General features: G+C 44.7%; 1 protein-coding gene across 1 annotated transcript in view; it reads left to right on the top strand.

Annotated features, from left to right (window-relative positions):
* The window catches only part of BANK1 (B cell scaffold protein with ankyrin repeats 1), a 2,434,538-nt gene that overhangs the window by 586,708 nt on the left and 1,832,549 nt on the right, over positions 1 to 15,281 (top strand). The window contains exon 3 of the mRNA XM_078676074.1: positions 14,476 to 14,621. Coding sequence (XP_078532200.1) covers positions 14,476 to 14,621 — 146 coding nt within the window. The remainder of the gene's footprint in view (positions 1 to 14,475; positions 14,622 to 15,281) is intronic.

Below are 15,281 nucleotides of genomic sequence, written 5' to 3'. Positions count from 1 at the left end.
GTATGGCTCTGAAATGACTGGGCTCTTTCTTAGAGCAGCGAAACCAAAGAGTATGGATGAAGCCCTTTCACTTTGAAGAGAAATCCTTAAAAAGTATTGATACTTTGCACCGTGATCAAGCCCAGCAGGGTGAAACGCGTTGGTGAAGGGGGATGATGGCACTGCAAAAAATGGAATAAATCGTTATTCTGCTAACTGTGGGAGTGCGCGTGTTATTTGCATTTTGGTGGAGGAAATAATTACAAGGATTGTCCAGCCTTGACACGCGCACCAGCTGTGCAAAGAGCGCGTTTCGTGTGAAGGACACTTTGGTGAGAAATATATGGCATAATCACTACAAGGACCAGAAGGCTCCACATTGTAGCTCATTGTCGTGCCCACTAGAGGGAAACAATTGAAATATAAGGAGCAATGACTTGGTCCCAGTGTGCCTGCGCAGCCCCCAGATGCTTACAGCTCCTCCCCGGAAGAAGGCCAAAGGGTGGCCAAAATGCATTGGGAACAGCTGAGCGAATGTATGACATTACAACGGATAGTAAATTAAATCTATTCCCTATCCTAGAGCGCCCCTCAGCGCAATGAGTTGTAATAGTTGCGTCGTAAAGGCACTGCGTGGTAAAAGTTGCGTTGTAAAGGCTGTCTCCCAGCTGAGCTTGTAGGAGGAAAATTAAATCTGGAAATCTTACCGCGTTGTGTGCGACTTGTTCTTTCCTTTGTGGAGAGGTGTGGAAATATATATATATATATATATATATATAGATATATATATATATCAAGTCAAACAGGTACGCACAATTGAAGGAAGCCACTAGAAGTAGTATTGCACTCTTGGTTTATTTCATGTCTTGCTAGCAAGCCGTGAATAAGTTCAGTCCTCAGAAAGTCCCTCAGTGGCCATACGCGTTTCAGGACAAACCAATTTCCTTCTTCAGTGGCCGATGTGTCGGAGTTTCTGAAAGCACATTTTCTTGGCGCACTTTAATAAAGTTCCAAATGCCTGCCATAGTGGGCGTGGCCTCACAGGGATACCTGGGCATTGTAGTGCGGCAAAAACTTTTTCCCCAAGTGGGTCGGCTTTCACTCCCTCCATACCAAACTAATAACATTTCAAGTGAAATCGAGGCACTGTTCCGCTCACTGCATGCCCCGCTTTCCAGACAGGAACCAGTGTCCACAGGTAGCACCAACCTGTATGGCGCTATGTCTGCCCTTCTCCCCGTGACTGCAAGCAACGGAATTTCACTTGCACGGTTCCGCCTTCACGGCGATGGGCTTCACTCCTCGACCGTGGCCAGCCGAAAACATCAAGTCAAACATGTACGCACAATTGAAGGAAGCCACTAGAAGTAGTATTGCACTCTTGGTTTATTTCATGTCTTGCTAGCAAGCAGTGAATAAGTTCAGTCCTCAGAAAGTCTCTCAGTGGCCATACGCGTTTCAGGACAAACCAATTCCCTTCTTCAGTGGCCGATGTGTCGGAGTTTCTGAAAGCACATTTTCTTGGCGCACTTTAATAAAGTTCCAAATGCCTGCCATAGTGGCGTGGCCTCCCAGGGATACCTGGGCATTGTAGTGCGGCAAAAACTTTTTCCCCAAGTGGGTCGGCTTTCACTCCCTCCACACCAAACTAATAACATTTCAAGTGAAATCGAGGCACTGTTCCGTTCACTGCGTGCCCTGCTTTCCAGACATGAACCAGGTATGGAGGGAGTGAAAGCCGACCCGTATTAGGGTTATCAGATGTAGGGGGCTGAGAATTACAGAATCGGTATATTTACCGATTGGGTAAAATTACCAATTCGGTAAATTACTGAATCGGTAAATATACCGATTCTGTAATTCTAAATGTAGGTGGGACAGTTTACAGTGCCACAGGCCCTTAAAAGTCGGTATTTTACCACACAATCCTATTGTGTGGTAAAATACCGAATTCAGGTGTGCATGCACATCTGTGCATGCACACCTGTGCAATGTGACACACAGACATGTCCTTAGGGCATGTATGTGTTCCACATGTCACACAAGCCTGTACTTGGGGTGCTAGAGGGTGTCAAAGTGACACCCCCTGCACCCTTGCAGTATTCAGTATTTACCGATTCTGTAAATACAGAATCGGTATTTCCCATTGATTCCTATGGGCTTCAAAGCCCATAGGAATCAATGGGAAATACCGATTCTGTATTTACAGTATCGGTAAATACCGAATGTCACAGATTCGGTAATTCTGAATGTAAAATTACCTCCATCTGCCTCCTTCCTATTTACCTACTCTTAAATACCGAATCGGTAAAATTCGGTATTTAAGAGTAGGTAAATCGGAATTACCTGCATCTAGCCCTAAGTCCTGATGAAGAAAGACAGCCCATGAAGCTGAATTTTTTACTGTTCTCTTTCTTTGGTGTCTCCAGTGGATAGACTGGAGTTCCAGTAACACTACGTTTATTACATCTCCATAGCACGAATACCATGGTATATGGGTGATATATTTAATTTTATACTGAATGAATTAGAGGATGTAAATTTTAGAGATGTTTGAATTATCTGTTTAAAGCCTTTTCAAAGAATCATATTAGCATGTTACGATTTGTAGTTAAGGCTGAATTTATTTTAAATACCGCTGTTAGTATTTGAAGTTTTTAATATTTAAAGTTGGTAGACCTGTGAAAGCCTAGAGTGGTCTTCCCTCAAATGTTTAGCCTTCACCCCTCCTATTTTCACTGATATCTTTTTTCGTTGGCCTTAGGACTCTGCACTTTACTGCAGCCAACCGGTGCTAAAGTGTGTCTCCTCTTCCCTTTAAACCTGGTAGAATTGGCTTGAACCCAATTGACATATTTAATTTATTTGTAAGTCAGCAGTAAACTGATACTGCATGTACCCAGGGCCTGAAAATGAAATGCTAATAGGGGGCCTGCAGCAGTTAAGTAGACCTTTACACATGCTTAAGGCTTGCCATTGCATCTTTAGTTGCCCTAGCATTCCTGGGCTTTGACTTTTCCTTAAAATATGCATCAGAATTCTCAATTGCTCTTGCAATTTTAATGGACGACTCCAGATCATGATCCTCTCTAGAAAATAATCATGCCTGTATTTTCTTGTTGCACATTTTTTCAATCAACTGATCTCGAATAATTTCATCCTCGAATTCCCGGTAGTTGAATGTAGCTGGCAACCTTTGAGGAGAGTGTTATTCAATCTGCACTCAACCCCTATCGTGATAACATCACCCTTTGGCGCAGGTATATTGACGACATCCTTGTCTTTTGGAAGGGTGATCGCAGAACCTGTGAGGCCTTCTGCAGTTGGATTAATCTCCAAAATCCATATCTTAAGTTCACGGGGACAATGTCTACAACCACCATCCCCTTCCTGGATTTATGCATTAATCTCAATCCCACCAGTCTGAGCACAACCCTTTTCCTCAAAAGCACTGACAGAAACAGTCTTTTACTGTTCCAAAGCCATCACCCACGGGCCCTGAGGGACAACCTTCCCTTTGGCCAATTCCTCAGGATCAGGAGGAATTGCTCAGAAACAGCAGATTTCCAAAGGGAAGCCACTCAGCTTCAACACAAACTACAGGACAGAGGGTATCCCACCAGACTAGTAAACCAGTCACGTAAAAGAGCCCTGAATAACCCAAGAATGAACCTACTGGAAGATCATCCCAAGGCCCAAGATGAGTTGATAACGTGTGTCACCTCCTTCACCCCGAACTCTACATTTCTAAAGAAAACGATAAATAAACATTGGCCCTTAGTCAACTCGGGTGGTTTAGGTATTCCAAACCCCAGATTCGCTTTCAAAAGAACTGCCAATCTCAAGGATGCCCTAATACACACACGCCCCAGACAAAACACCACTGATAACCAAAGGAGGCTGTGGGACCTTCCCCCAGTGGTTGGTCATTTCCCTTGTGGCGGTTGTGCGGCATGCCCCCAGACATCCCAATGTAAAGAAGTCAGAATCACAGACACATTTTTGTGGCAAATCCGCAAACACACTAATTGTAACAGCACCAAGTGTATCTATATGATTACCTGCCCCTGCGGCAAAAACTACATAGGAATGACATTAAAGTGAGGATTTTAGAACACAAGAGCAACATCAGGTGCTTTAAAACTCATACCAAACTGTACGAACACTTCTTTCAAAACAAACACTCAGCAGACTGTCTCACTTGGTTGGTTTTAGAAGCCCATCCAGCCATTTCCAAGCAAGCCCTGTTCAGGATTGAACAAAGATGGGTCCATCGTCTTCGATTGGACCTGGTTGGATTAAATGACTCTGTCCCTTGGATGTCCTTAGGCATGTAACCTAGCTATCCATGTACTTATGTGATGCGATATACATCTCATGTGATGCTATGCCTTACTCTTGCATTTCTCGAATTATGACACACACTGGCAGATAAACAACAGGGTATTTATAGTATTCCATTTATTCCCTTTACTATCCAGCTTCAGAGGGAACTGCGAGTATCCAACTTCCCTCCCAGTATGTTTTAGCATTCTTCACCTTTCCAAGATGGCCGCCACAGTCATCACACCGCCTTATGGTTAGGTTCCTACCACCGTAATACATGCGCAGTCATGGGTGGGGGCGGGACCACAATGGCGTGTGACGGTAGAGCAGGCAGTGTCTTAGGTACTTAAATAATGGCTCTGCGAAGAGACAGTTACCAGCTGCTCTGCGTCATTATCCTGACGCCGCTCGTGGGGTAGGTGCATCGGTTTGGACTGCTGCCGCCGAAGGTGAGATTTACTCAATCAGTTGCTTCCCGTCCACCGACCTCCGACCAGGTAAGCCTTGTGCTCTTCGCTCCGATCCACGAGTGTGTGGGTCCATGGGTGGCCGCTCCTTTCTGCACCGCGGGGCAGTTTGCGGTCCTGGTTTACATGTGGGCGCGACCGCCGAGCTTGGTTGCTCTGCCGATCCGCGCTGGGCCTCCCTGATGCATTATCTGGGGCGCGACGCGTTTACGGCGGGCACTGGGCTTGGTGTACACAACCCCCGTTACTGCCTCGTAAACAGTACTGCCCTGGCCGAGTGAGGCAATTGGGGTTACACCGGATGACTCTAGTGCTCGGGGTACGAGGTAAAGCGCAATACCTTATCTTGTCTCCCATTCCATGTGGTTAGCCTACACCTGGACTTCAGCACTCCAGCTAAAATTTAAAACAGAACAACCAATTATGAAGTAATTTACGATTCCCTTCAATTAGGTACCATACCTCCCCAGCCGGTCCCACGGGAGCAGACTGCGAGGTCCGTCAGGGAATCTTTTAGGGTAAGGTTACTAAAACAGCCCTCCTCCGTTTACACAGCACTATTTTGGATTTGTTTCTTGACGTCACATTCCACCGATGCATGATATGGCATGAACTAGTTGGTCACATCAATGATTTGCCAATTTATTACAATGTATATGCCCGGTCTTTAATGATAAGCACGGTCTGTGTGTGTGTGTGTGTGCTCTCACTATTTTCTTGAGGTTAAACTTCACCAATGCGGTTATCCTGCATAATGGCTTCATTTTCATTTCTACAGGTAACAATACTACAGCAGGACCGATTGGCCTGCACCCCGGTATTATTGACTAAAGAAGGTCGTATACCTGTATGCAAGTTTTGACCTTTCACTTATTTATTTTCACTGTGTGGTACTATCTAACTAGGTCCTGAAGAATTGCCATCAGGCATGAAACATGTCGACCAATAATTGAGGGTAGTAGTTAAATTCACTCTGATAGTTCTAGGGTAATTTTTCTCCCCTCATACACCACCACCCTCTGTTTTTAACCAAGGGAGTCTACCACGAGAATAAAATTACGTTGTGGACCGACTCACCTTTTTTAATCAAGCACTCACGTCACGACCACACTCCCCAGGCCCTCTCACACGCATGCACCATATGGCGGGAACAAAAGATCTCCGATAAAGAGCCCCGGTTTCGGGAGCCCGTCAGACATTGCAGCGCCAGTCTGACGAGGAGCAGAGCCCATATGATGAAGCATGACACCTAGCTTGCTGGGTGTGTGAGGGTTCTAGTTCCAACTAGGGGATTCCCCCCACTTACTAGCACACACCCCTCTCCGTCACTCTTCCCGAGGAACTTTGTACATCCCTTTTGTGCCACAAGTCGATGGACTCGTACACTGGACCCCGTAAAATATCGTCCTACGCCAGTCCCCCCCTTTTGTATTGATAGTTTTGCGCGAGAGCACTCTCGTGGGACTTTGAGGTTACCTACAGTAATCAGCTTTTACTGAGAGGACCATAGTGTGTCCACTGATACATATCACGTACAGTTGGCCTTCCGTATCACTTCTCACTACTATTCAAATACTCAGACCTGTACATACAACACCTCACTATGGAGGATGTACCCGGCCTGAGTTTCGATGAAGAAACAATCGAAGAGGCTTTGAGATCAGCTCCCTCACTCTTTGGAATGGGTGGAGCTACTGCCTCCAGTGCTGCTACTGAGGATTGGGTTACAATAACTGCCCTCAAAAAAGAATGGCTCAGGATAACTATACACGGGGAAATGATGATGGAATACTTAAGAGCTAAGATAGCCCCCCAGGGACTTATAGTGAACATCATGCCGAGATTGTTCCTAGAAGACGGTCAATTCAAGGTGGACTGGTGTCACATTTCCTGGAAATGCACTAAAGACCTCTTGTTTCTGATTGTAAAAACGGCAAAAAGATTGGCTGATGCTTTATTAGTTAAGATCACAGCTATTGAAGCTACACTCCAAAGCACTATGAAGAAGACTCCATTCACCACAAAGTTGGCCGAGATCAACCAAGAGATTACTGACAACCGAGAGTATCTCATACAACAAAAAATGACTAAAGTGAAAAAGGATATAGCCAAATTTGACAAGGAAAGGGTATACCCCTACCTTAAAGAGGGTTACAGTAATAACAAGAATGGCTACTCCACTGACGGGAGCTCGGATAATGACAGCCGGAGGGGCTCCTCTGGCAGTGATTCTAGTGATAACAACCGATCCAACAACCGTGGCAATCAACCTCATCCAAGATGGAACCAAATGCCAAACAATGGCCAAATGTTCCAAGGTCCCCCACAGATGCCCCCGCCTTGGCAGTACCCCTTTTACCCTCAAGGACCCCCCCAATTCTATCCAATCAACCCACCTTTTTTAGGCAGAGGCTGGGGCAGAGGAAGAGGGCGAAAGCGAGGAGGGCAAAAAACTGTCCAATGGCAAGATCAACCAACTGCACAGACAGCGGTGGAGACCAGGAGCACAACCAGAGGCAGGAGAGTCTGATTGTGAATCTGTCCAGTAGAACACTTAACACTCTGGAGACCAATATCCTTGAGAAAGGACTAGGCTTTGTGCCCACACCAACACCTGACAGCTTCACTGAAATATGTGAAGTAAAGCAATTTTTCAGGAAGGTACGCCTACGATCCTTCTTTGCAGACAAACCTGAGCAGGACAAAACGGACACTGGTCTACACAAACCATCCACCTTTACGCCATCAGACTCGATGGTTCCCCGGAAATACTAGCTTTTGAGAAGGCAGTACTTAGGAGCTTAGATAATAAACCTAATACTACCTCCTACAAAAATCTGACTAAAGCTGAGAAACAAGCTGTTGTTGAACTTGGAAATGACACCAACATAGTGATCAAACAGGCAGACAAAGGTGGGGCCACTGTGATCCAGAACTATACTGATTACGACACCGAATGCAGACGTCAACTTTCTAACATCACGCATTACAGACCACTGAACATTGACCCCACTAAGCGACTCAGGACTACAATCACGAGTCTTGTGCTTGAGGGCGAGACAAACGAGTGGATCTCCAAAAATGAAGCTGCATTCTTAGTCACCACTGACCCGGTTATCCCGTACTTCCACACCCTCCCCAAAATCCACAAGGGTGTTACTCCAGTCCCTGGGAGACCGATTGTCTCTGGCATAGGCTCTTTACTCGAGCCCTTATCAAAATTTTGTGACTCTTTCCTTCAACCAGTGGTGAAGAAAATTCTTTCTTTCCTACAAGACACACGAGATGTCCTCCGCCTCATTGAATCCTTTGAGGGGAGGGGAAATGTGGACCTCCTCCTCACGATGGATGTTGAGGCGTTATGCACCAACATCCCCCAACAAGCTACTCTGGAGGCAGTTGAGTCCACCCTACTTTTGGAAGATTGGTCCTCTCCAACCCCTGTTTCATTCATCATGGCATGTGCTTCCCTGGCTTTGACAGAAAATTTCTTCCAATATGGTTCCCAACTCTACCATCAGATCCAGGGGACCTCTATGGGTTCTACATTTGCTCCAAGCCTGGCATGTATCTACATGGCAACCTTTGAGGAGAGTGTTATACACTCAACCCCTATCGTGATAACATCACCCTTTGGCGCAGGTATATTGACGACATCCTTGTCTTTTGGAAGGGTGATCGCAGAACCTGTGAGGCCTTCTGCAGTTGGATTAATCTCCAAAATCCATATCTTAAGTTCACGGGGACAATGTCTACAACCACCATCCCCTTCCTGGACTTATGCATTAATCTCAATCCCACCAGTCTGAGCACAACCCTTTTCCGCAAAAGCACTGACAGAAACAGTATTTTACTGTTCCAAAGCCATCACCCACGGGCCCTGAGGGACAACCTTCCCTTTGGCCAATTCCTCAGGATCAGGAGGAATTGCTCAGAAACAGCAGATTTCCAAAGGGAAGCCACTCAGCTTCAACACAAACTACAGGACAGAGGGTATCCCACCAGACTAGTAAACCAGTCACGTAAAAGAGCCCTGAATAACCCAAGAATGAACCTACTGGAAGATCATCCCAAGGCCCAAGATGAGTTGATAACGTGTGTCACCTCCTTCACCCCGAACACTACATTTCTAAAGAAAACGATAAATAAACATTGGCCCTTAGTCAACTCGGGTGGTTTAGGTATTCCAAACCCCAGATTCGCTTTCAAAAGAACTGCCAATCTCAAGGATGCCCTAATACACACACGCCCCAGACAAAACACCACTGATAACCAAAGGAGGCTGTGGGACCTTCCCCCAGTGGTTGGTCATTTCCCTTGTGGCGGTTGTGCGGCATGCCCCCAGATATCCCAATGTAAAGAAGTCAGAATCACAGACACATTTTTGTGGCAAATCCGCAAACACACTAATTGTAACAGCACCAAGTGTATCTATATGATTACCTGCCCCTGCGGCAAAAACTACATAGGAATGACCATGAGGCACATTAAAGTGAGGATTTTAGAACACAAGAGCAACATCAGGTGCTTTAAAACTCATACCAAACTGTACGAACACTTCTTTCAAAACAAACACTCAGCAGACTGTCTCACTTGGTTGGTTTTAGAAGCCCATCCAGGCATTTCCAAGCAAGCCCTGTTCAGGATTGAACAAAGATGGGTCCATCGTCTTCGATTGGACCTGGTTGGATTAAATGACTCTGTCCCTTGGATGTCCTTAGGCATGTAACCTAGCTATCCATGTACTTATGTGATGCGATGTACATCTCATGCGATGCTATGCCTTACTCTTGCATTTCTCGAATTATGACACACACTGGCAGATAAACAACAGGGTATTTATAGTATTCCATTTATTCCCTTTACTATCCAGCTTCAGAGGGAACTGCGAGTATCCAACTTCCCTCCCCGTATGTTTTAGCATTCTTCACCTTTCCAAGATGGCCGCCACAGTCATCACACCGCCTTATGGTTAGGTTCCTACCACCGTAATAAATGCGCAGTCATGGGTGGGGGCGGGACCACAATGGCGTGTGACGGTAGAGCAGGCAGTGTCTTAGGTACTTAAATAATGGCTCTGCGAAGAGACAGTTACCAGCTGCTCTGCGTCATTATCCTGACGCCGCTCGTGGGGTAGGTGCATCGGTTTGGACTGCTGCCGCCGAAGGTGAGATTTACTCAATCAGTTGCTTCCCGTCCACCGACCTCCGACCAGGTAAGCCTTGTGCTCTTCGCTCGGATCCACGAGTGTGTGGGTCCATGGGTGGCCGCTCCTTTCTGCACCGCGGGGCAGTTTGCGGTCCTGGTTTACATGTGGGCGCGACCGCCGAGCTTGGTTGCTCTGCCGATCCGCGCTGGGCCTCCCTGATGCATTATCTGGGGCGCGACGCGTTTACGGCGGGCACTGGGCTTGGTGTACACAACCCCCGTTACTGCCTCGTAAACAGTACTGCCCTGGCCGAGTGAGGCAATTGGGGTTACACCGGATGACTCTAGTGCTCGGGGTTCGAGGTAAAGCGCAATACCTTATCTTGTCTCCCATTCCATGTGGTTAGCCTACACCTGGACTTCAGCACTCCAGCTAAAATTTAAAACAGAACAACCAATTATGAAGTAATTACGATTCCCTTCAATTAGGTACCATACATCCTCAGCCGGTCCCACGGGAGCAGACTGAGAGGTCCGTCAGGGAATCTTTTAGGGTAAGGTTACTAAAACAGCCCTCCTCCGTTTACACAGCACTATTTTGGATTTGTTTCTTGACGTCACATTCCACCGATGCATAATATGGCATGAACTAGTTGGTCACATCAATGATTTGCCAATTTATTACAATGTATATGCCCGGTCTTTAATGATAAGCACGGTCTGTGTGTGTGTGTGTGCTCTCACTATTTTCTTGAGGTTAAACTTCACCAATGCGGTTATCCTGCATAATGGCTTCATTTTCATTTCTACAGGTAACAATACTGCAGCAGGACCGATTGGCCTGCACCCCGGTATTATTGACTAAAGAAGGTCGTATACCTGTATGCAAGTTTTGACCTTTCACTTATTTATTTTCACTGTGTGGTACTATCTAACTAGGTCCTGAAGAATTGCCATCAGGCATGAAACATGTCGACCAATAATTGAGGGTAGTAGTTAAATTCACTCTGATAGTTCTAGGGTAATTTTTCTCCCCTCATACACCACCACCCTCTGTTTTTAACCAAGGGAGTCTACCACGAGAATAAAATTAGGTTGTGGACCGACTCACCTTTTTTAATCAAGCACTCACATCACGACCACACTCCCCAGGCCCTCTCACACGCATGCACCATATGGCGGGAACAAAAGATCTCCGATAAAGAGCCCCGGTTTCGGGAGCCCGTCAGACATTGCAGCGCTAGTCTGACGAGGAGCAGAGCCCATATGATGAAGCATGACACCTAGCTTGCTGGGTGTGTGAGGGTTCTAGTTCCAACTAGGGGATTCCCCCCACTTACTAGCACACACCCCTCTCCGTCACTCTTCCCGGGGAACTTTGTACATCCCTTTTGTGCCACAAGTCGATGGACTCGTACACTGGACCCCGTAAAATATCGTCCTACCCCAGTCCCCCCCCTTTTGTATTGATAGTTGAATGTAACTGCCAATTTCCTCAGAGCCGATGCAAAGTCATCAATGGATTCCCCATGTTGTTAAGATTTTTGAAAAAGTCTCTGCCTATCTAACATGAAAAATGTATGCAGGAAAATATCTCTCACCCAACATTTTAATGACAGAAGCATATTCATCCATAATTTCAGCTGTAATCATTTTACCAGATGACCCACCTCATTTAATGTGCACTTTCATTTCAAGCAAAGGTAAAGTTCTCAATATAGATCTGCCTTATTTGTAAATGTCTATCTATCGATAGCATCCAGATATTCCTGAAAGGTGTCTTTTCACCGTGGCCAGTCTAAGAGCGGCATTCCAGGAGATGTTGAAAAGAGTGGAGGAGCTGTAATGCCCACCATGATAAAAGTGCACAATTTTTATCTACAATGTTTATTTGAAATAAGTACTTTCTCAGCAATAACAGAGCATATTCAAATAGGTAAAATAGGCTGATGATACTCTAAGTTCAGGAATGAATAATGATAACATAAGCAAATTGTCGCAGGATTCAGATGTTTTAATAATTTGGCAGTTCCACTACACAGCCACAAGCGAAGATAAATCCCAAATTCAAAAGGGCAGCCACAAATTGAGCCCTAATTCGTAGCCTGATAGAAGCTGATTTAGTTCTACTTCGATGTCTATTTAGCAAATGAAGAGTTAAGCTTCCCGAGTACGTAGCGAGGAAATCAGGCCGAAGCACTGACAGCAGTGTGACTGAAGGAATGGCTCATGGTGAAGGAAAGACTCTGTCCTATTGTCTATGTCTCCTCACCAGGAGACAGACATCCCTCAAAATATAGTGGAACAGCAAGTTAGTGGTCACAGGTGATGAATCCAGGTCAAACTCATCGCCACTGAAAGGAAACAAAACACTCCCGGCATAGATGAGGCACAGAATACTTTATTCGGCACGTAAGTACAATGGCTGCAACAATCAGCACATCACCGGCTCAGCTTTGTATCAACTGCCACCCAGAGTTTCCACATTTGGGTTCCACCTCAACATTCTGAATTCCATCTAGGGCTGGAATCCAAACACACACCCTCCCAGAACCTGCCCCTATGCAATGCTTCCTCGACACAGGCCTTCACATCAAAAGACCATCATTGAAGGCATCCTCGTCGATGATGCAGGATGCCGCATCCCAAGCCTTGCAGCTTCTTCAGACCAGATGGTGCGCAACGCATTTTCAACGCAGGACTTTGCATCGGAAGTCCTTTGTCACAATCATCCTCAATGAAGATGTGGGACCTGTATAGTAGCCTCACAGTTCCTAGAAACACATCTGCATGATGCATCTTAGACACTGGACTCTTCATTGCTTTGCAACCAGGATTTAAGGTACTCTTGTTCAGCTGGCCTAACTGGGAATTTTCTTGTGTTGTTTTTCACTTTATTCATGTTTGAAGTGCTGCATAAAAACTTTACACATTGCCTCTAAATTTCCTGACTGCTTTTGTGCCAAGCTACCAGAGGGTTAAGCACAAGTTATTTTGGGGTTCGCATATGACTTCACCCTGACAAGGATTGTGGTTGCTGCTTGAGTAGGGTTTTACACTCTGCCAATCAACGACCCAATTCTTTACAATAGTATAATGTTTGTAATTTAAAAAAAAAAAGAAATCTAGAACTGGTCAAAACATGGGGAACGCTAATGTTTAACTTTGAGTTATTCAGGATCATTTGTTGAAGAGGTGTGTTTGAGTGTCTGAGCACACCTGACATGATTGTGTGAATATATAACAATAAATATCCAGATTTTTTGTTTAGTCGTGGATATTAGGAGGATTTCAAGTAGCAGATGGGCTTTGCTCCTTCCTGAAGGCCCTACTTCAGTCATGGTCAGTTTTTCATGTAGGCATGATTGCTTGTAAAGATGGAGCAGTTTGTGTGCATCAAATAGAAGTTTGAAAATAATTTGTGATTCCAAAGAAAGACATTGACGTTCTCACAACAAAGTGGGAAACAGCTCAATATCTTAGAAGAGTCACTGGTCAGCAGTGGGTTAAAGAAGTGGGTAGATTTATGGGGCCATTCAAGCAGAGCATTGCCATCATGAATGACTAATTCCCTGGTTGGTGACCGTAAATGCCCGAGCTTGCATGTTTAATTTTGAATCAGTAATGAAGTAGAGGGATTTGGATGACAAGAAGAGATTGGGCATGATGCCCATGGTTTGCATTGACCCAGCTGTAAATGATGGGCGTCAGTCCTAAGAGCTAAAGATGAGAACAATAGCATTGTTAATATCTTTTGAGGAGAAGGTATGTCTGCGGGACAGCAAGATTGTCCTGATTTAAACTACGGCATTTATGGTGTTCTCGCAAAGGATAGCAGGGAGGGAGAACTCCCTTCAGAATTTCTAGCCGGGTGCTGCGGTACCAAATGGAATGCTTGGCCCAAGAGAGTTTGCGGTTGCACGCTTCCTATCCAGCTGACTTGCTAAAAACTGTACTTGTGTATGAACTCTCCTGAATTACTGAAAAAGGCATTTTACCTTCTCAGTCCTCCCACATAGTAAAACATTTATGTTTCAACACCAGACAGCCTTATCGACTCTTGGAAGAGGTGAGCAATGTGAATGTGGCCACCGGAATCAGATTGTTATTGGCACTAGGGGTTCCTGTACGTAGATATGGACATGCATCACAGGAGACTTTGATGAGAAGTCAAACTATCTGTTGATGTTCACCAGGTTCCCTTTCATTGGACTGCAACGTGCACTTGGGAAACGAAAAGCAATTGTTATTGCCTATCCACCAACATCATATAATACCAATTGTTTATCATTGACACCTTTAATGTTAGCCTGATGTTAGATCAAATAGAATTTACCAATAACAACTAAGTATTTCCCTGTGTAGCAAATTGATAGGACTTGCAAGTCATGGTTCAATTGTCAGTGCCTAGATGTGTTATTTTGTTTACTAAAATGTCAACTGGCTCTGTCCATTGCCCATTGCTTGTCACTACTCTTTAGAGACTCTATTGAAAAGATTAAAAATTCATTTCTGAAAATCAGTATGCCATATTAAACCCAGGTATCTCTTTCAGATTCCTGTACCGCATATGAAGAATTTTTGACACCTGACGACTCAGAAGAAAAAGAAGAGCGAAGCTGGGATATTCCAGTAAATTCCCCAGCAACAGAAATTAAAAGAATACCAGTATTAGTGCTGCCAAAAAGAATATCCTGTGAGGTGAGTCAATAAGAACACAAGTAGTTGAATTTCATGCCGATAATTAAAAAATAGAGTTACAATATAGTCAAACATGGGACTCAAAATTAATTTAATATTCCATATTTACCCTTCACTCTTCATGAAATATTGAAGCCTCATAACTCTAAAGAGTTGGGGAAGCAGGCAATTCCTCAAGACAAGGTAAACTCTCAATTACCATATCGTTGAAGTTTTTCTCTACATCTGTAGAGAGAAAACTAGACATGTACATAAACATAAGGGCAGCTGAACGTCATATTTCGAGGTGAAATGTGCTTCTAGCTACCTAAATGACTACAAAGATGTTTGGACACAGTAGTGGTCGAGGACATTCAGCAGTCAAGTACATTTGTTTACATTCCTGTTTAGAGGCTTATACATCTGGGGGGATTGTATTTGTCTTCGTCATTGGAAAACAATCGCAAGCATGTTCTAATTGATGTAGCTTAAAATGTTGTTCTGTTTGGCCGTGAACTATTTTTTTATTTAACTGGACAGAAACCTGTGTCACTTGTGCAATCACATTACTGACTTTTATTAATGTATCAGTAAATCTATAAAGACAATCTGAGGAAAGTGTATCATGCTTTTTAATGAATGATTAGTAAATCACTCCATTATCCTTGTTACTATATTTTT

This window comes from Lissotriton helveticus, chromosome 2_1, assembly GCF_964261635.1.
Source record: "Lissotriton helveticus chromosome 2_1, aLisHel1.1, whole genome shotgun sequence".
Lineage (NCBI taxonomy): Eukaryota > Metazoa > Chordata > Amphibia > Caudata > Salamandridae > Lissotriton > Lissotriton helveticus.
Note: the sequence above shows the minus strand (reverse complement) of the source record. Positions and strands in the feature narration are given on the sequence as shown.